This window comes from Rhodnius prolixus, unplaced genomic scaffold (assembly GCF_049639745.1).
Source record: "Rhodnius prolixus isolate KJV_2025 unplaced genomic scaffold, Rpr scaffold_1, whole genome shotgun sequence".
NCBI classification, from domain to species: domain Eukaryota; kingdom Metazoa; phylum Arthropoda; class Insecta; order Hemiptera; family Reduviidae; genus Rhodnius; species Rhodnius prolixus.
In genome coordinates, this window is record NW_027411581.1 from 18,830,968 (window position 1) to 18,854,375 (window position 23,408).

Below are 23,408 nucleotides of genomic sequence, written 5' to 3' on the forward strand. Positions count from 1 at the left end.
ACCAGAATTAAATTTTTTACTTTTCATACCACAAACATTGTAAGCCAAAATCGTCACCAGAGATCCGTCCAGACTGTTTTTAGATTCTATTTCTTCTCCTCCTTGTTCTTTTCCCCTTGACTCAGTGGACGCTGAGGTCGGCCTCGTAAAAAAGGAAGAATCGAGCTGGAGTCTGAGATTTTCTTCAAATTCTTCAATTTCCTTTTCTTGCTGCTTTGTGTGGATGCAGTTGAGATGCCCGAAGCATCAGTATCCGGTTCGTCATATTCTGACTCTCTGCCCAGCTCAGCAGTATCCTTTTGCCCCATAAGGCCCAACTGAAGGGAAATTAAATCATTTTCACTTTTTACAGACTTCACATACGAAGTATCAGATACTCGAACCTTGATACACCCATCTTGAAACCAAACATACTTTATCATAATTTGTTTTTGAAGCTCTTTAACTTTCCTAAATAACTAGTAATGAATAGAATAGAATAGAATAGAATAGAATTTATTTGCTTTCAGAGCTACACTCTTTACAAATGGGTCTGGTTATAATTTTTTTTTTTTTTTTTTTTTAAACAAAGCTAGGAAATAAAAGTAATTCTTGCAATAATTATAAAAGAAAATTTACATCACTGGAAAACTGAAAGAAAAAAAAACAACAAAAAACAAGGAAAAAAGAAAGATAGATAAAAAATACATTAATATTATAGAAAATAGGCTAAACATAACATGACAACCTAAGATTCTCAATTTTAGTTTTTGCACTTCTTATTAAGTTTGACAGGGCAGAGTACGAAAATAACTATTGTTGAAGTAAGAATAATAATAATGACAATAATAGTAGAAGCACACATGTTTCATTAAGTTACTTATTACAATAATATTAGCTGTCGTATTTTTAAAGCTTCTAATGCAAAATAATAAATGTTATTTAGTTTTTCTTTAGAATTAATTGTTAATAAGTTGTGCAAATTTGTAATATTAGGGAAATTTTTACTAATGTACTTACATAGATATCTGTTCCTAGGGTCATTATACATAGCGCATTCTATTAAAAAATGCAATAAATTCTCGGGTTTACAAGAATTGCAAATCGGGCATATTTCCAAACTGTTTAACTTGATACATTCATTATTAACATAAAAAGAGGGCGAATCAAATTTAGAAAGGCGAATTTGAGAAACCAATCTGTGCTTTTTAATGGAACATCTAAATGCAAAGTACTCTTCACCACCCTTTAGAGAGCTAAAATGTCTAAAGTCTTTATTATAATTTGAATGAATGGCCCTGTCGATATCAGAGGACAACAAATGGTTATAGAATCGCTCGTCAATATTGTTTATTTCAATTCTAGAAAGGCTGGAGTTTAATTCTAAAATATGTTCTGAACCAATAGGCAATAATTTGTTCTTGAATTGGGTATACCAGTTATAATTTACATTATTATAATTGCTAATATCGACTACTTTTAAAGCATTAAATACAATTTTTGGTAACCGCTGGTCAGTCATATTTTGTATTTTATTGTACCAAGAGACCATTCTTTTCACTACTTCAGTCTCTGGATGAGGGAGACCAGTTTCCAATCTAATGAAGTGACTGGGAGTTAGACGAGGTAGATGATAAATATTTTTAACAAAATTGTTTAGGACTTTGTCAAGATCACGACAGTACATGGGAGCCCAGACTTCAGCGCAATAAAGTAGAGAACCGTTCACTATACTTTTATAGAGTCGCTCCTTTGTAGCCCATGAATCAGACTTAGACTTAATCAAAATGTTTTTAACTACAGAGGTTGCATATTTAGCTTTTTTAGTGAACATCTGACTGGCCTGCCTAAACTTTCCGGATGAGCTAAAGTGGACACCTAAATATGTATAGGAATTTAATACCTCAATAACGTGATTATTGTAAACAAGCGGCTTAAATGTTTTCTTTCTTCCAGCTTTATGAAAGATAACAATTTTGGTTTTGTCAGTGTTGACAGTAAGCGAATTATTACTACAGTATTCATTCAAGAAATTCAGCTTTTTTTGGCATTCATGCCACGAATCAGACAGAAAAACCATGTCGTCCGCGTATAATAGGATGGATAGATCAAAGTTGCTGGAGATTGGAATACCAAATGAATTTTTTGATTTATAAAAATCAGCAATGTCAGAAATAAATAGATTAAACAAAAGAGGGCTAGTTGTTTCTCCTTGGAGAACACCTCTAGTAATATTAATCGGATCAGAAAGCGAATAATTATAATCTAATAACATATTAGCTTTGTCATAAATATTTTTTAATGAGATTATTATTTTTTGAGAAATTCCAAACGAGTGAAGTTTGCACCACAAGTTAGCGTGGTCGATTGAATCAAATGCTTTCTGCATATCAACAAATGTGGCAAAGACATATTTATTTTTCTTAATAATATTCAAGTTTATGGCAGAGCTCAGTGTGAAAATGCTATCAATACAACCCCTGGACTCACGGAATCCGTTCTGTTCCTCGGGGATAATGTTATTTTGTTCAGACCAATTAGAAAGTCGTTGGGTTATGACAGAAGTAAAAAGCTTCATCATAGTGTTAACGAGGGCAATACTTCTATAATTGTTAGGATCCAACTTATCTCCCTTTTTAAAAATAGGTTTAATTTTAATTTCTGACCATTTGTTGGGTGCTCTACCTGAGTGGAAGATAACATTAAATAAATTTACTAGATAATGCACAAAATTTGGTGGTAGTAATTTATAATATTCGAAAGGGATTGCATCAGTACCAACAGCCTTATTATTTTTTGCAGATTTTACAGCCCGCTGTACTTCTTCGATTGTTATATCCGAATCTAAGTAAGAATCATATAGATTGCCTAATGTAATATTAGCATTCAGAGGCGATGTATAGAAACAGCGATAAAACGAAATCAGCGAATCAAAAGGAAGTGGTAGGCTATCATTAGATTTTCCTTTAAAGAGTCGCACACACTTCCAAAATTCGGCAGAATTTTTCGTATTAGCCAAAGCATTTAAATTATTATTTATGTATTGTATTTTATGCGATTTAACAGTATTTTTGTATGATTTTTTTGAAGCTAAATAGTTATTTAACGATTCTGGGGTGAAGCCGTATAATTTACAATTTTTAAAAGCTACCTTAACTTCCCTCTTAGCAACCCTACACTCCGGTCCGAACCAAGCATTATTCTTAGAGTAAGTCTGTGCGCGAGATAAATTAGTCGTGACTACTGTCTGGACTTGAGAGTTTTTTGCTTCAGAAATTAAACATTCGATTAGATTTTCGTAAAGTTCATTGGAGTCAGATGAATTGAAATACAATGCAGGGGAAGTAGAAAGAAATAGAGAAAAGGTAATTAGTTTCTGGGGATCCCAATCAAACACGTTTTTAGAAATTAAGTTCTTATTTTTGGGAGAAGGGCGATTATTGTTAAAAGAAAAATTAAAAAGTTTACTGCAAACCGAAGAAGGAATATGAGTGGAAATTTCAGGGACTGGGTGTATGTTAAAATTTTGAATTACGTCGAATGTAGAATAAGAAGCCCAGATCATGTCGACAGAGCTGGCTCCGTTATATGTAAAACATGTATACTGTCCCGGCCAATCGTTTAAAGCTCTCCCATTTAGCACGATCATCCCCCAATCCTCCATTAGATTCACTAATTTCTTACCTCTAAGATTCGTAACTGTATCAAGTGATAAACGATTTTCATAAAAATTTCCGTTTTGAGGGAAACAATCTGAATCAAGTTGATTAAGGTTGCCAATTCGACAGTTCCAGTCTCCACCAATAATTAAGTTCTGGGCATTATTAATTTCTTTATTTGAAATAAAAGCATTTTCGAGAGATTCTAAACAAATGTCTATATCTATAGAAGGGGACCAATAAATCTGACCAATAACAAGCTCCTCGTTTTCAGATCGCAAATGTATAAACAGCTCATATTTACTGCTAATTAACAATTTAGTATCAATGCCATCGACTTTTTTAACTAAAGTTAATAATCCACCACTAGGACGACCCATTGTTTTGGTCTTACATGCTGGTGCCACGAAAGGGACATATTTTCTTAAAAAAGATGGTAAAGAGACTTTATCATTTAACAAGAAAGTTTCCTGAAAACAGATAACATTATATTTTAATAAAAAATCCTTAGTACTATTATCAATATTAAATATATTACTGAAACCCTCAATATTCCAAAATATAATACTCAAGTTTATGTTATTAAACTCTTTTGGCGAAACAATTTGGTTATTAAGTGACAAATTACTTTGAAGACTATGAAACCGTTTTACTTTTCCCTTTTGGACACTGCTGGAAAGCGCCTGTTTAAAAAAGAATCCAGGGGGCCTCTTTTTGATATTCTTTTTCTTTTCTTGAGCTGGAGTTTTCCCTTAGAAGATACAGAGGTGTCAGTGTCAATATCCTCAAACTCGTCGGCTGTTGAAATTACGGTGTTATCTCTAGCAGAAGAAGTTTCGGGAATAAACCTCAGTAGGTCACTTTCATCAGTGACAGATAATGCAGGTGAATTTGGGGTTTCACGAACGAAAAGCTTGTTGTTTTTAAACCATACATAGGTAAGGTTGCCCAAAGTTTTCAGTTGTTTCGCCTTTTTATATAAAGCACTGTTAAAAGGTGACATAAATTCTGAGATAAATATAACTTTCTTATCAAATCCAGGGTCCAGATCAGAAGCTATTAAGTTTTTATTAAGCCTTGATAATCTCAAAAATTCATTTTTAACCACTGTGCGGCTAAACTTTAAAAATATTGGAGAATTTTTATTTGAATCGGGCAACCTAGATCGCAATCTGTAACATTGATCAATTTGATCTTTATTAAAGTCGAACTTAATCGCTCGACTTACCAAATCGATTATGTCTATTAAGTTTTCGTTCTGTTTAATAGGTATATTATTAATTTTGTTAGCGTCATAACGCGAAGTTTGGAGACAAAAATTTAATTGATTTTTCAAAACATTAATCTCAGCTTTCATTAGTTTATTTTTCTTTATAAGGGCCGAGTTTTCAGATCGACATTCTTTGACAATATCATTAAGAGAAGAAACTTCAGTTTTAATTTCCTGTTTAAAGCTGTTAAGTTCAGCCGTAAGCGAATTGATATCGGCGCTGATAGTATCAAATCTGTTAAGTAATATTGTGAACTTATCTGTGGTACTCCCACCAGCTCCAGTAGTCAGTACGTCACTAGTGGTCCCCTCCACTTTAGGCTTCTCAGCATTGGACGGCATGGTTTGTACTTATTCCAAATAATAATAAATAAACAAGACCTTTAACTTTACCCCACTCTTAAACTTCACAATAGTAATTTTCAGTTTAAATTAAGAAGTTTTTAATTAATAACTCATTAACCCATCAACCAATTGTCACCAAACTTGGTAGAAATATCAGCAACTAATAAATAAAACTGTATACTGAATTTCAAAAAAATAGACGCGCTCTAACCCACTCAAAATTTCAAAAAAGATAGAGCGATTACAGACACATGTGCACTACTTGCAAGCCACAACCAGACTCCTCCTAGTAATGATAAAGAGACATATTTTCGTTTATAAAAATAGGTTTACCAGGTGAGGTAGCACTGAATAATTCGGTGGTTAGTTTAGCTCTATTTATTTTCTTACTTTTCAAGAATTCGTTTTTATCTATAGTATTCACAAATTTCAAAATAATTGAAGGGCAGACAGTTTCCTCTCTATAACTGGCCGTCAATTTTTTAAAGAATTGAAGATAACAGGAACAAATACGCTCCTCCCTTACTTCAAAGCCAATAGCTAGGCCTATTTTTTGTACAATATTATACACATTTTCTTGCTCAGTGTAAGGTACATTATTTATCCTAACAGAGCTATTATATTGTGTAGACTGAATTAGCTCATTTATTTGTAGCTTAACTTCTCCAAGTTCTTTCTGCAGTTTCATGTTAGCTTTTTTAAGCTGACGATTATCGTCGTTACATTGTTTTATTCTCTCATCAATTGCAGAAATGGCTGTGACAATATCGTTTTTACAGGCGTTTACAGATGAGACAACTTCCGCTCGATCAGCTTTTAAATCCCGCAGTTCAGTGAAAATATAATCCAGTCGGGCCAGTATTACGCTACCAGAGTCGGTGCCCCCACTACTCCCCGGCACACTGTCACTCTGCACATCCCCACCAACTGAACTTTGATTCTTACCGTACATAATTTCTTCTAAACTTGATTATATTTAACAGCAATTATTTTAAGTTTTTCTTAAATTATAAATAAAGCAAAACAACTTATTTATGAAATTATTATCACTAAAAAGTAGACAAAAAACTGAAAAAACTGATACTAAATTTAACTAAGTTATTCGAATTTAACTCTAAGAAAAACAGAAACTAAAACAGAACAGTAAATTACGTCTGCACTCTACGAATGCTCAATACCAACTCCCACTGTTTTACTAAATAGTATGCTATAGTTTTCTTGAGTACAGATCCATTAGTTCAGAAGATATTGAGAGTTGAAATTTTTGTGGGTCATGGTTTTGCTGTGAAATGGGGTCCTCATAACTCCCACAGTAAACGACAGATTATTCGTATGAAATTTTGTGCTCTTACACACTCTGTTTTACTAAATAGTATGCTATAGTTTTCTTGAGTACAGATCCATTAGTTGAGAAGATATTGAGAGTTGAAATTTTTTTGGGTCATGGTTTTGCTGTAAAATGGGGCCCTCATAACTCCCACAGTATACAACAGATTATTCGTATGAATTTTTGTGCACTTACAAACTCCATTTTACTGAGTAGTATGCTATAGCTTTTTTAAGTACAGATCCGTTAGTTGAGAAGATATTGAGAGTTGAAATTTTTTTGGGTCATGGTTTTGCAGTGAAATTGGGCCCTCATAACTCCCACAGTAAACGACAGATTATTCGTATGAAATTTTGTGCTCTTACACACTCTGTTTTACTGAGTAGTATGCTATAGTTTTCTTGAGTACAGATCCATTAGTTGAGAAGATATTGAGAGTTGAAATTTTTTTGGGTCATGGTATTGCTGTGAAATAGGGCCCTCATAACTCCCACAGTAAACGACAGATTATTCGTATGAAATTTTGTGCTCCTACACACTCTGTTTTACTAAATAGTATGCTATAGTTTTCTTGAGTACAGATCCATTAGTTGAGAAGATATTGAGAGTTGAAATTTTTGTGGGTCATGGTTTTGCTGTGAAATGGGGCCCTCATAACTCCCACAGTAAACGACAGATTATTCGTATGAAATTTTGTGCTCTTACACAATCTGTTTTACTGAGTAGTATGCTATAGTTTTCTTGAGTACAGATCCATTAGTTCAGAAGATATTGAGAGTTGAAATTTTTGTGGGTCATGGTTTTGCTGTGAAATGGGGCCCTCATAACTCCCACAGTAAACGACAGATTATTCGTATGAAATTTTGTGCTCTTACACACTCTGTTTTACTAAATAGTATGCTATAGTTTTCTTGAGTACAGATCCATTAGTTGAGAAGATATTGAGAGTTGAAATTTTTGTGGGTCATGGTTTTGCTGTGAAATGGGGCCCTCATAACTCCCACAGTAAACGACAGATTATTCGTATGAAATTTTGTGCTCTTACACAATCTGTTTTACTGAGTAGTATGCTATAGTTTTCTTGAGTACAGATCCATTAGTTGAGAAGATATTGAGAGTTGAAATTTTTTTGGGTCATGGTATTGCTGTGAAATAGGGCCCTCATAACTCCCACAGTAAACGACAGATTATTCGTATGAAATTTTGTGCTCTTACACACTCTGTTTTACTAAATAGTATTCTATAGTTTTCTTGAGTACAGATCCATTAGTTGAGAAGATATTGAGAGTTGAAATTTTTGTGGGTCATGGTTTTGCTGTGAAATGGGGCCCTCATAACTCCCACAGTAAACGACAGATTATTCGTATGAAATTTTGTGCTCCTACACACTCTGTTTTACTAAATAGTATGCTATAGTTTTCTTGAGTACAGATCCATTAGTTGAGAAGATATTGAGAGTTGAAATTTTTGTGGGTCATGGTTTTGCTGTGAAATGGGGCCCTCATAACTCCCACAGTAAACGACAGATTATTCGTATGAAATTTTGTGCTCTTACACAATCTGTTTTACTGAGTAGTATGCTATAGTTTTCTTGAGTACAGATCCATTAGTTGAGAAGATATTGAGAGTTGAAATTTTTTTGGGTCATGGTACTGCTGTGAAATAGGGCCCTCATAACTCCCACAGTAAACGACAGATTATTCGTATGAAATTTTGTGCTCTTACACACTCTGTTTTACTAAATAGTATTCTATAGTTTTCTTGAGTACAGATCCATTAGTTGAGAAGATATTGAGAGTTGAAATTTTTGTGGGTCATGGTTTTGCTGTGAAATGGGGCCCTCATAACTCCCACAGTAAACGACAGATTATTCGTATGAAATTTTGTGCTCCTACACACTCTGTTTTACTAAATAGTATGCTATAGTTTTCTTGAGTACAGATCCATTAGTTGAGAAGATATTGAGAGTTGAAATTTTTGTGGGTCATGGTTTTGCTGTGAAATGGGGCCCTCATAACTCCCACAGTAAACAACAGATTATTCGTATGAAATTTTGTGCTCTTACACACTCTGTTCTACTGAGTAGTATGCTATAGTTTTCTTGAGTACAGATCCATTAGTTGAGAAGATATTGAGAGTTGAAATTTTTTTGGGTCATGGTTTTGCTGTGAAATTGGGCCCTCATAACTCCCACAGTAAACGACAGATTATTCGTATGAAATTTTGTGCTCTTACACACTCTGTTTTACTGAGTAGTATGCTATAGTTTTCTTGAGTACAGATCCATTAGTTGAGAAGATATTGAGAGTTGAAATTTTTTTGGGTCATGGTATTGCTGTGAAATAGGGCCCTCATAACTCCCACAGTAAACGACAGATTATTCGTATGAAATTTTGTGCTCTTACACACTCTGTTTTACTGAGTAGTATGCTATGGTTTTCATGAGCACAGATCCATTACTTGAGAAGATATTGAGCGATGAAATTTTTTTGGGTCATGGTTTTGCTGTAAAATGGGGCCCTCATAACTCCCACAGTAAACAACAGATTATTCGTATGAATTTTTGTGCACTTACACACTCCATTTTACTGAGTAGTATGCTATAGCTTTTTTAAGTACAGATCCGTTAGTTGAGAAGATATTGAGAGTTGAAATTTTTTTGGGTCATGGTATTGCTGTGAAATAGGGCCCTTATAATTCCCACAGTAAACAACAGATTATTCGTATGAAATTTCGTGCTCTTACACACTCTGTTTTACTGAGTAGTATGCTATAGTTTTCTTGAGTACAGATCCATTAGTTGAGAAGATATTGAGAGTTGAAATTTTTGTGGGTCATGGTTTTCCTGTGAAATGGGGCCCTCATAACTCCCACAGTAAACGACAGATTATTCGTATGAAATTTTGTGCTCTTACACACTCTGTTTTACTGAGTAGTATGCTATAGTTTTCTTGAGTACAGATCCATTAGTTGAGAAGATATTGAGAGTCGAAATTTTTTTGGGTCATGGTATTGCTGTGAAATAGGGCCCTTATAATTCCCACAGTAAACAACAGATTATTCGTATGAAATTTTGTGCTCTTACACACTCTGTTTTACTGAGTAGTATGCTATAGTTTTCTTGAGTACAGATCCATTAGTTGAGAAGATATTGAGAGTTGAAATTTTTTTGGGTCATGGTTTTGCTGTGAAATGGGGCCCTCATAACTCCCACAGTAAACAACAGATTATTCGTATGAATTTTTTTGCTCATACACACTCTGTTTTACTGAGTAGTATGCTATGGTTTTCAGGAGCACAGATCCATTACTTGAGAAGATATTGAGAGTTGAAATTTTTTTGGGTCATTGTTTTGCTGTGAAATGGGGCCCTCATAACTCCCACAGTAAACGACAGATTATTCGTATGAAATTTTGTGCTCTTACACACTCTGTTTTACTGAGTAGTATGCTATAGTTTTCTTGAGTACAGATCCATTAGTTGAGAAGATATTGAGAGTTGAAATTTTTTTGGGTCATGGTTTTGCTGTGAAATTAGGCCCTTATAATTCCCACAGTAAACAACAGATTATTCGTATGAAATTTTGTGCTCTTACACACTCTGTTTTACTGAGTAGTATGCTATGGTTTTCATGAGCACAGATCCATTATTTGAGAAGATATTGAGCGATGAAATTTTTTTGGGTCATGGTTTTGCTGTAAAATGGGGCCCTCATAACTCCCACAGTAAACAACAGATTATTCGTATGAATTTTTGTGCACTTACACACTCCATTTTACTGAGTAGTATGCTATAGCTTTTTTAAGTACAGATCCGTTAGTTGAGAAGATATTGAGAGTTGAAATTTTTTTGGGTCATGGTTTTGCTGTGAAATTGGGCGCTTATAATTCCCACAGTAAACAACAGATTATTCCTATGAATTTTTTTGCTCATACACACTCTGTTTTACTAAGTAGTATGCTATAGTTTTCTTGAGTACAGATCCATTAGTTGAGAAGATATTAAGAGTTGAATTTTTTTTGGGCCATGGTTTTGCTGTGAAATTAGGCCCTTATAATTCCCACAGTAAACAACCGATTATTCGTATGAAATTTTGTGCTCTTACTCACTCTGTTTTACTGAGTAGTATGCTATAGTTTTCTTGAGTACAGATCTATTAGTTGAGAAGATATTGAGCGTTGAAATTTTTTTGGGTCATGGTTTTGCTGTGAAATGGGCCCCTCATAACTCCCACAGTGAACAACAGATTATTCGTATGAAATTTTGTGCTCTTACACACTCTGTTTTACTGAGTAGTATGCTATAGTTTTCTTGAGTATAGATCCATTAGATGAGAAGATATTGAGAGTTGAAATTTTTTTGGGTCATGGTTTTGCTGTGAAATGGGCCCCTCATAACTCCCACAGTGAACAACAGATTATTCGTATGAAATTTGGTGCTCTTACACACTCTGTTTTACTGAGTAGTATGCTATAGTTTTCTTGAGTATAGATCCATTAGTTGAGATGATATTGAGATTTGAAATTTTTTTGGGTCATGGTTTTGCTGTGAAATTGGGCCCTTATAATTCCCACAGTAAACAACAGATTATTCGTATGAAATTTTGTGTTCTTACACACTCTGCTTTACTGAGTAGTATGCTATAGTTTTCTTGAGTACAGATCCATTTGTTGAGAAGATATTGAGAGTTGAATTTTTTTTGGGTCATGGTTTTGCTGTGAAATTGGGCCCTTATAATTCCCACAGTAAACAACAGATTATTCGTATGAAATTTTGTGCTCTTACACACTCTATTTTACTGAGTAGTATGCTATGGTTTTCTTGAGTACAGATCCATTAGTTGAGAAGATATTGAGAGTTGAAATTTTTTTGGGTCATGGTTTTGCTGTGAAATGGGGCCCTCATAACTCCCACAGTAAACAACAGATTATTCGTATGAAATTTTGTGCTCTTACTCACTCTGTTTTACTGAGTAGTATGCTATAGTTTTCTTGAGTACAGATCATCTAGTTGAGAAGATATTGAGTGTTGAAATTTTTTTGGGTCATGGTTTTGCTGTGAAATTGGGCCCTTATAACTCACACAGCAAAACCCTTCAAAAAACCCTTCAGTCTGTTGTTTATTTTTACTCTTCTGTCATAAACCTATTTATTTCAAACATTATTCTGAATAAAATTCTTATTAAACAGTTCTGAGATCTGAGTATATCTATACCGATTTAAACCTTTTAAATCTTTAGACCTTTTAAAACGATTCCTCTTTTTTTTGTGATGGTGCGGATTTCAGCCTCGTCAAATTCTATAATAGGTGGGGGTAGAATGGTGCTGATGGGTATGGCTTACAGCTTCGTTGAACTCGATGATTACCCGGTCAGGTTTTGAGGTGTTTGGAACTGGCACAATTTAGGTGCGCCAGAACCGCCATTTTGCCTCTACTATGATTCTTTGAGGTTAAATTATTATAAAGTTATCTGTATAGAAGAAGAAAATTGACAAAAACACTTAATAGAAGCGATAAAATTACTAATTTTATCCATTACATTTCTGAAGAATTTTTATTTTCACTTAGTCACGAAGCTATTTCAGGCAGTCCACGATTTGGATTTTTAATAGTATCTAAAGTTATAGTTGTATTTGCTTATCTTACATTTCATTCATGTTTTTATTGCTCATTAGATTGATTTATAACTAAAATAAAATTTCATTAGCTTTAGCTAAAGCTATTTTTCATTTTTCTTCTTCTCTTATAGAAAGTTTATCACTTGTGGAATTACTCGTATTTACATAAAGATTAATAGAAAATACCGCTGAATTGAACTTTTTATTTTCATTTTTAAAATTCGGTAAAAAATTGTAGTTACTTGCTACTATCAACTACTTACACTATCAATTAGAAGAATCTGGTGTGAACACGGTCATTTTTCCTTTACATAAGTGAAAAATTGCCCTCAAGTCTATTTGCTCCCCACAAAAAGATTGGTGAAGGAGATTAATTTAATTCTTTGATTCAGAAGTTCAATTCTGTAATCATCAGTTATTATCTCAACCTTAACACTTGAAATCATAAATACATGACGTTATAGATTTCGCATAAATTCGGAATCTGCTTACTTTAGAACACCTTCGCTGGAAAATTAGTAGAAATAAAAGTATTAGAAAGTCAGATGGTTAAATGGTGGTTTACTCAAAGAAGATCAATTTCATATTTTTCCAGGAAATTCCAAAACCCTAAAATCTTATCAGAAAAATTCACCTCCGCTCAGCCAGTTTAGGGTAAATTCTACCCTAAATTTTTTTCTAAGTAAATTTTTCTACAACTTGAAATTCCAGCTGTAATGATTAAAATTACTTGATACTATTTGATGGAGGAATAGTAACTTTACTGGTGAGCACTTTGAGGGACTTACGATCCTCTGAAAACTCTCCTGGAAGAAAAATTAAGGCTTTAACCCGTTTAGCGGAGTATGATAATCTCCCAGTTCTGGTTATCTCCCAACTTCTATCAAGGTTAAACCGAATGCATCTTGCTATTGCGTGTATTTCCGCCTAGAAGATGGCTATAAAACATCCCCAAGGGTTGAATGCCTGGTTTTTGGCCCTAAAACTCCAGCCAGCGCTAGCAATAAATAATTCGAAGATATTTCATTCTTATAAGCTTTCTAGAACTGGCTTTTTTACTACATTAATTCTGGAGTGTTCTTGCCATATCGTTGGAACATAACTTTTATTATTTATTTTGCCATTAGTGAAATGAAATGTGGGCTTTTAAATTAAGTTCAATATGCGATCCATTCAAGAATACTGGTTCACTTTTTTGGAATCTCAAATTAAAGTTAATTAATTATCTCAATAAAGTTGACAGCAGATACGATTATGAAGGGAAACATTTTGTTAATATTTTAATACGTTTTCACATTTAATACCTAGATTTTAATATCATATTATATATTAAAATGTAATTCGTAACATTTGTTTCTAACCACATCGTAGACACAAAATATATTGTTTTCATATACAAATCCCTTTAGAAAATTAGCTTTAAACGCCGTTTAGAGCTCCCGAATAAAATATTTTTTCGTACTCATCCCACACCAACTGAAGACAACATACTTATTTCCGAAGAAATTTTTGAGAGTATTGAAATCCCAGTAAGGTCGCGATACTCCTTAAATTCGTAAATTGAGAGAAAGGTTACGAATACAATATTTTATAAAAACAAACTCTCTTGTATAAGACGTATTTATGTTAGATTACTACACGAGTAATTATCCAAAATTACTGCGTGATTTCTGAAAGCGTCAACAATATTGTGAAACATTTGTGCTAGTGTGGGACCAGTCTAAAGACATCAAAGAATAGGATATTATCTGAGAAGATTAACTTCGGAAACTGGTAACCGGAGGTACAAATGGAGAAGTTTCATTATTACTCACTACAGTTTGGGTCGGAAATTTATAAAATATGCTACTTTACTAACATAAAAGTAGAAGGTTTGAATACTTCGAATTAATCTTTGAAGTCAACTAGAAGATAGAAGTAAAGCAAGTTTACACATAAAATTACCATAAGTTTTATTTCGGTTTTTAAGTGTTCAATAATTTGACAAGAAAGGCTCACCTCAATATACAAAATAGCTAAACCTCCTGAAATCCATGATTCGTTGGAATAAATGGTGTTGCTAACATACAAATTTCTTGTCAAAACTCTCATGTTCACTTTATTACTGGTTTATCGGTTTAAATAGCGAAATATCGAAATTGTCGGTGCACAAAAGATAATTTTGTCTTAGTATGTGAAAACTATTTTTCAACTTTTCAACTGATGAGTTGCTTTAACTTTGCCACTACACACATTTTATTTAAATTATTTAATGATGATAATTATTTTGTTTCTTTGTTGCATATTTGAAGCAAAACAATTTTGCTGCATTGGCCATTGAATTTTTATCTGCGATTTGCAATTTAATTTTTCACGGTTGCCATTAATTATAGTTCAAAATACTTGTGGCAGAAGGATAATTTGTTTCAGATGTAATGATAAGTTTTTTTTTTGGATAACAAAAAAAAATACTGAAAAGAATGCAAATCAAATTTAAGATTATTCTTAAGATATTATTTAAAGAGGCAAAAAAGGATGCGCGTGAGAAACATGTTCACACCAGAGCTGGGCTGGCGACGTAGTGGAGTGGAAGACAAGGAAATTAGAAGGAAGGCCTCTGCAATAGCATGGTCACGTACAAGATTGAGCGAGCTGTGCCATTGCTGCATTGGGAGACGAAGTAAAGGAAAACCCTGAAGACGAAGCACGTGAGCCATGTGGATACGTGTGCGGCTGGGCTTCACAAGTTAGAGATAAACGCGATGCAGGAGGTTATTACAAACTCGGGCCATCTGAAGAAGAATACTGACAAAAAAGAAGAAGAAGAAGACTCTGGGTTATTGTTTCTTTTACAATCACTTATATTTTTACTTTAACGACATCTTGTTCAGAATAGTTGTTAAATGCGTTAAAATTTAAAAATTCTTGATTGGTAGTACACAGCCTGCCTGAAAATATAGCCATTGATTAACTATTTTTAAAAAATCATCTCGATTGCCTTTTAATAATGCTTCAACAGAGATTGAGTGCCATTTTGGTGAATAGCGGTAAATATTTGTTTGCAGACGGAAATGCGAAGGTTGCACCTCCATATGCTCTGTAAGTACACCAAACTAGTATCTAGTAGTAATTAGTATCCTGTAAAGTGGCGGAAGGGAAAACTCCTCAAGAAATTAGTTGATGCTCTTTGCTAGAATGTACTAAAAAAAGAAATTCAACTTTAATCGCGGAACAACTCATTAAAATCTCAGAAGGTGTTACCTTCAAAAATCATAATTGAAAAGCAAACCTCGATCTACTCGATCTTTAATCGTGAATAAGAAGTAAAATATTTCTTTCCTAAGACATTCTACTTGTCGTTCTACAATTTGCATAATTTTGTTTTTAGAAATACCTCAGCAAATTGATTAGACTGCAAAATTATTCCTTAACAAGAGAAGAATTTACTTGTAAAAAATACTTTTTATGAAAATAAAAAGAACTTATGATACAAATGAAGGTCATTTACGTTCTTCGAATTTATTGCTTTAATTCTATAAAAAAATAATTGGAAGCACAATAACTGGATAATACTGCCGGGATGGATATTGATAAAATATTTAATACACTGCGTTTAACAGTTCTTAAAGAACTTTAATTTAAAACTAGATATTTTTTTATCGGGAAGCCTCTTAAGGCTCACTGCCCAGAGTTGTCTTTTAAGAGGTAATTATTGTCCGGAACCTGGAAATGATACAAAGATTTCAGGCATCAGAGCTATTATCTGTTGACGGAGCCATATTTAGTATAATAAATATAATTAAGAGAAATTATTCTGCCATGAATAACCCTGAAAATTCCACAGACTTTTGAAATTTATTGTTGTGTGAGTTATAAAAAGTTGGAGGGGCCTCTTATTTTGTTTACATAACTCGTTAACATAAGTTTGGAAGATCATTTAATAAAAATTGAGAAATGTTTCAACATTCTATTTGTTATTAAAAGAAATGAATTATCTAGTAGTTAAGAGATTGTAGACAGGTCGTAAATAATTTAGTTTTCGAGAACATAGCTCCAGCTTCACTATTATGATTCCTATTGGAGAGCACCTTGGAACAATATTAAACTTCGTTCACATTTTTACATAACGCCTTTAGAAAAAGACTTCTAAATTAGATTCTAATCTTAACCGGTTCTTTTACTTAATTCATTTGTGTAAATTACTGGAGCTGTAAGTAGATAAATAAAAGTAATAATCTCTTTTTAGCTTATTTTAAGCTTATGAAGATATTGTTTTCTTCTTAAATTATGTATATATATAAAATTAGCACATTTATTCGACAAAAATAAATAAATAAATAATAAAGATCGTAGAAAGCAAGAAAGCAACTAAATGACCTCTATTCACTCTAAAGCGTGGGCAGGCATTATACTTCTTTTATATATATATATATTTAAATTGAAGTTCAAAAAGTCTTCAATAATGGTACTTCGCAAGATTTCCTTCGTGGTAGTTTTTAATCAGAATTTTAGAGTGTTTGCATTTATGCAAACGTATTATATTTCTTTCCGTAAATATTGTAAAATTACTGTCTTGTGTATTCAGAAAGAATATTCTACTGCAATAAAGTGCAGAGTAAATTTTTCTACTTTCATATTTAAATTGGAATCAACATTTCTGATACAGACTGTAATGTGTTATGGAAGTGAACAATACCAGAGCTACAGTGAAGTTATCTTCTGCATTATGGCCTGTACAGCGTTAAGAATTCACTCAAGGGAAAATGGTCTGGCCATTTCTTCAGATTTCTGGACGTACCATCGGATATATCCTTGCCAAAAACACTTGGACTAGCATAACCACTAATTTACACCCAATGTTTAAATGGGCATGTGGTGATTTATGCTTACATTTACTGGCCATTCCAAGCCTTACAAATCTGTGCTTTTGTTAATGAAACAATTGGCGCCTTTATTAAACAAAGGCCTTTTCTTTATTTTAGTGTAGAACCTGTAAATTATTGATCAAGAAAATATGTTTGAAATTTATTCCAGAAATTTTCCTAATTGTAGGTTTATGAAAAACGTGATATGATTAAAAAATGTGCCACATGGTTCCACTTTCAAGAATTAGAAATGCAAAAGCTTTTATCTGAATGTTCAATCCTAATCAATATGGCAAAACGCAAACTGTCGGATATCTTTTTTTTTCAATTTACATTTTGGATTGCTGACACTGAACAGATTATTAGATCATGTAGAAGAGGCCTTAAAATATGTATTAATTCCTATAAAGGTATACATACTGAAACAATTAAAAATACCTGTATGAAACTAAAATTTTGTGGGTGAAAATTTAGTAAAGTAATCCATTGTATGTCGTTTATTCTTGGGTACAAATTCCGGGTCCACGGTTGTAGTTTAAGTCCATCTAGAAGCTCCATTTTAACGCTACTCCCCCAATACTTTCACATGTGCATTTTACACATAACTTCTATGTTCAAACAACTAAGGGAAAAGCACATATTTTCTAGGGAATTTGGCTTTGTGACCAAACTTTCTGCAGTAACTAGTCCTAGTTTAAATTTGTTGATCCAATTATTTCTTTTGTTTTTTTGTTTATCCTGACTAACCAATTTAAAAGTCTGCCAAACTTCAAATTTCTCACACAAATTTTAGTTCATACTGGTTTTTAAATTGTTACAGAAAATCAGCGCTATTAAGCTAATAATTTTTGAAGTAACACACAAAAAAAAAAATCAATTCTCGCAATCACTAATAACTTAGATAGGTCTTTCATTTTCATTTATTTGCTTTTTAGTTTCTCTAAGCCAATTTGAGGTTTTTTGAAGAGACGCGGCCGTATTTTTCAGATTTTTGAGATTCTCTCAAAAAAAGCTCTTATTTTTTTTCTTTAAATTTAGTTCATTTCCGAATATGTTAAGTTTAATAATATTTTGCAAAATCTTTTACAAGGATGTTATGAGGAGGTGGTTGGGTTAAAATTCTCCCTTAAGGACCATTCAGTAAAATGTGTTTTCTCTATACTTGAAAAATACTATTTAAAATTCAAATTTATACTATTGTATAAATAGAAAATTGGAGTAACAGTAAATAGTGTTATATGTTGAAAACTTTTAATGCTTTAATTTCCCAATCCGATAATTTTTATTTTTCTAGAAGGGATGTCCATTTACATTATTTCCTGGGTCTTGCAATTAGTAGGTATGTTCCTTGAAGTGACGTATACATGCTAAACTCTGATACTAAGTTTGGTGCCGTTGGGAACCAGATGAGGCCTTCATATTTCTTTTTCCGAATAACTCCACTTCATGAACTCATAACCAGATGTTGATGAAGAAGCTCTCGTCGTGTATCCCCTTACTGAACAGTGTTGAAATAGAAAAATAAGATACTCCGGACAATTTTGGTTTAAACAAACTGCACGGTTTCTCTCTCCTCTCAAAAATGAACTATAAATAATTATTAAACTTTGAAATCGTTTCAGAGTCAGTGATCTGAAAATAACAGAAGGCTAAGCAATTTATTTCCAATCAACGAGACGGAGTCAGAATGGTCACTATATTTGTTTTAAACAATGTATCAGATACAAAGACTGTTGTAAAATCCAATGTTTCTAGTAAAATGATGAAAATTGACAGATTTCATGCACGAGTTAATCCTGAAACTTTAGCTTTTGACATATCAAGTATTGTAAGTCCTTGGCGTTTTCAGATGAAATATTGTATCAGACAATATCGTAAATATCAAAAGACATTTGCTTATAAATTTAGCGCCTTCATATGTTGTGGATTTATTCCCAAATTTTCTTTTATGAAGTTGATGTCGTATAATTCTTAAATTAAAGTTAAAGGCAAACTTTGTATAGGCCTACCCACTCATTCGAAATGAGGTGCTTAATTTCCTTAATTTATTCCTTTATGAAATAAGTTTTAATTTATGCATTGCAAAGAATGATCTATGCATAATAATTAGATCTCCAAAATGTAAATGTCAAAGAAAGGATTTAATAGATTGTAAGTACCATCTAGCTACATCTTATTTCCTTGCAATGAACAATCAAGATAATATCAAGAGATTTTTATTTTACCTTCAATATTTCCAACAAATTCATTTTCTAAAATTCTTAATTCATCATCAACATCAACTGCAATTCAGCTGCAATGAATAGTGGCAGTTAGAGATAGATGCGGTAGCAGTTGCAGCTGTTGCAGTCGTAATAGTAGGTGTAACATCAGTTGCAGTAGCTGTAGCAGAGGCAGGAGTTGAAGTTGCAATAGCTGTAGCAGTTGTAGTAGCACGAGTAACAGTAACAGCTGCTACGGTTGCTGTAGCCGCAACAGCAACTTTTTAAACATTTATTCTTATTTGATAATAATAATCATGAAAATGGCAGTAGCAGTAGAAATTATAGTAGTGTTAACAGCAATTGCAGCCGTTGGAATAGCAGCAGAAGCGATTACAAGAACTAAAGGAACCATAGCAACAGATGTAGCAGCAGTAGCAGTTACAGCAGCAATTGCAGTAGCTTTAGCAGCTGCAACAGTTACAAAAAAAGTTGCAGCTTTTGCAGTAGCAGTAGTTGCAGCAGGTGCAAAAACAGTTGCAGTGGTAGCAGCAGTAGCTGTAGCAACAGTTTCAGCAGCAGCAGTTGCAGTAACAGCAGTTTCAGCAGCAGTAGTTGCTGTAGAAACAGCGGTTAGTGTATTTTTTTCATGAGGTTGGCTGCTTGACTTTGTGTTTCTTGCGGAAGTATATTTTTTGAGTCAGAATATTTTATTTTAAAATTTTATTACACTAGATAAAGTAGGTCTTCAATAGTTGATAATTTTTTATTTTGTCCTTCGTCGCACAATTGTGTTCCTGATCGGTTTTGGACACTCGCTCGTTTAAATCAATAAAACTGATCCTACTTACTATGACCATTCATAGAATACCAAGAAACAAAGAAAGATGTAGATGTACTCCTATCAATACACTAAAAGGCAACGTTAAGTTTCATCGAACATTTCAAAAATACGTCTTGAATGATTGCCTCCAGATGTAAAGCTGTGAACGTTCTATGCTTCCTTCAACAAGTAAATCCCTCTTAGATGTGTGAGGTGTCTTTCTTTAGAATAATAATAAAAACTATTTACTGGATAAAGTGAGTAATACTGTGCTTAATAACGCCATAGACCACGACTCCAAGGTCTTCTATCTCAATCATATCCCACAATCCACCGTTAAATATCCTATTCAGTAATTGTAAAAATTATGCAGACATTTTATTTATAAATATTCACATAGGCAATTCAGTATTTCCTTTCTGGAATTGCGCAAATCCAAAAATAATTAATAAAAAGTTCAATTATTTTTATAAATTAGGTAATAAATATTATTACTTTACGTTAATAATTTTTTTCTTATAATAAAATTAGAAATACCGCATCCAAATTTATATTTAAAACTTGAATTCATCATAAATTGATTCGCTGCCCTAAGTTCTGAATGGGATTTGTGCCCCCATCGTTTGGATCTTCTTTCAGGTTGGGTACTTCGTTACATTATACGTTAAATCTACGTCATTGAACTCTCCAACGCCCAATAAGGTTTGATGAAAAGCAGAAAAACAAAGTGAGAAAAGAAAAAGTAGAATGTCAGTCAAAACCAATGGTGATATTATCTGTTTAATGTCTCCCAAACAGAAGCACTGAATTTAATAAATTTCTCATGTTCTTCTAATCCTTTTAATCAAAAACATTTATAGAAGATGGGGATTTCAGCGCTAAGCACCTAATTTAATTATTAGATGGAGAGTTAGCAACCCAAGGGGAATCCAACTTCAAAGGGTTAACGCTTGGTAAAGTATCAATTTTTAAGCCCAAATAAAGCAACTGATTGGTTGAACAACTAATTATTTAATCTAACTACAGCAAATAGAAAACTGTGATACATGTGACTTCTTTGTTACTTCTACCATTACATAAACTGCTGCTGCTCGCATTATATGCGACTTATTATCATTTCTTTCACCCGCCTCCTCACTTGGAATGGAACCCCCATTATAATCTTAAAACACAATCCTTAACAATAGATTTCATCAACTAAGATGATCACTGGACGGAAAGCAAAATGTTAAGCTCTAAAACATGATTTTAATTTACATAACCATAATTAGACCTATATGGTGATGGTCGCTAAGTGTGGGGATCACCAAACCTTCCAACCTTGACACAATGCAAACCTTTCAGATTAAATTTTAAATTTTTAAGACTTGTTACCAACGCATCTTACAACATTTTAAGCCTACGCTACATTACAATCTTAGGTCAATTGTCAATATTACAATTGACACAAAAAACAAAAATGTCAACGATAACAGTATAACATAACTCCCTGCAAAATTTAAGCTCACCTATACTTATCTTCGGAACTATCGGATGGATGGCTTCACCAGTCACACCATTCGTGTTAGTGATCGCATTTGTATGCAATGGTATTCTCAATTGATTGGCATTACTGATTTTGCTTGTGCTATAAACAGTTATAAAAAATTGTCTTAAATAATTTTGGCCGAAGAAAGTTAGATTAGAACAAAAGTTTTTCCTTTTTGTTCTCTCTTACATTGTTATTTATTTATTGTTCTTTTATTATGTTGAATATTAAAAATTAAGACATTATTGTGTGCCTACATTGTTTGCTGTAAATGACTAACTAAGCCAGCTGAAAGTCTTCTAGTGCTTGACCGAAAATCAGCTTCTCTTAAAATAGTTGAGCCTTACTCCCAAGGATCGTATTTCCTTCCTTGAAACACCATTGATAAAAAATTGGTCCCCTCAACTTTACAAATGTCTCTAGCTGCAGCTACTACTGTAAAGCTTTGTTTTTTAAATTAAGCTTCAAAATGGCCTGATATTCAAATTTTCATTTACTCAATGAAAATTATTAAAATAAACTCATTCATCAAAACTAGGAATTAACATTGGAGAAAGTCTTTCAATAAATCACAAAATAAACATTTTTACAACCTTAAAACAAAAAGAAATAAACATTTATACTTTTCTTATTTAAAAAAATAATAATAAGAAACTAATTACTTCTCCAATTAGCAGCCAAGTATACTCTACGTTCAGTTAAAACTATTCTATTGACTAACATTATTAATCACTATTATTATTAAAAAACAACTAATAAAAATTAAACTGCTTTAAAGGAAATTTAAATAAATATACAAAGATATAAACAAGGAAGAAATAAGTAAATAAACTGTATAATTAATTCGAATTAAAAATATAATATTTCGGTAGATACAAGGCAAAAACAGTATCACTTAAAGCCAGTACTATTAATAATACGAGTATAATTGCTAGTGTAATAGTAAGCAACTAATAGAATAGTAATTTTAGTCTGAGTGTAAAGCAGTTTTGCAATATTAGCTAAATTATTCCAACTTGTTCCATTTAAATAGCTAATTAATTAATATCTGTGGAAAGAAATTAAAGAATATTTAAGTAAATGAACATTTGATACTGTTACTTATAAACTGTTACACAAAAGTTAATTCCTAAATTAATATTAATTGATCTGAGTAAAGTTTTAATCTTCTAAGTTAATGTAAACGGTTCATTCAGGTTAATGAAAGAAAAAACGCTAAAGACTTGTTACATCTAGAATCAAACGCTGTGGTAAAATAAGAAAATAAGCGACTACCTGTATTTACTTTAATACTAGTTCGCGAACGATGGATAAAATAAATTATCCTGTCATCTTTGCTTTGATGTTAGATTTATTTTCTGATAGTAAGAGATTTCTGCCCCTGTAGCAATACTTTGCGGAAAAAAAAAATTTAAGTAGCTTAGGAAATATGATAAGGTAATCTCTCTATGATTAAAGAGGTTGGAATCCAAGCGTTGCAACACATGTATTGAGTTTATTTTGTTTAGAATTTAAGAATTCATTATCTGGGTGAATAGGTTTAAGAAATAATTTTTTAAATTTTTTATAGACAAAATACTACGCTACTTCAAAGTAGATGCAACATTTCCTAACACATTAAGAACAATTCATTCTTAATATAGCCACTTTCTCCTTTTTGGGCGTGTCCCATAGACACTTCCTAATCTTTGAAAATGTTTAGTGATCAGGCGGTTAATCATTCAATTTTTATTTATTTATTTATTATTTTTTCATTGGATTTCCACTGTCAAAGAAAGATTACTTTAAATTTAATAAATAGATCTTGTGTGTAT

General features: G+C 32.7%; 1 protein-coding gene across 4 annotated transcripts in view; it reads left to right on the forward strand.

The window, feature by feature from the left end:
* Positions 1-23,408, forward strand: part of LOC141456907 (uncharacterized) — a 140,655-nt gene that overhangs the window by 61,649 nt on the left and 55,598 nt on the right. For 2 of the 4 annotated variants that reach the window (XR_012460108.1, XM_074133288.1), the window contains exon 1: positions 18,330-19,875. The exons of 1 other annotated variant lie outside the window; for it this stretch is intronic. Coding sequence is in view for 1 of the 3 variants with exons in the window: in XM_074133288.1 (XP_073989389.1) it covers positions 19,561-19,875 (315 nt within the window). In the remaining 2 variants the exon portion in view is untranslated. Of the gene's footprint in view, positions 1-16,843; positions 17,359-18,329; positions 19,876-23,408 lie in introns of those variants that run through there. One more of the 4 variants, XR_012460111.1, reaches the window with a different exon arrangement.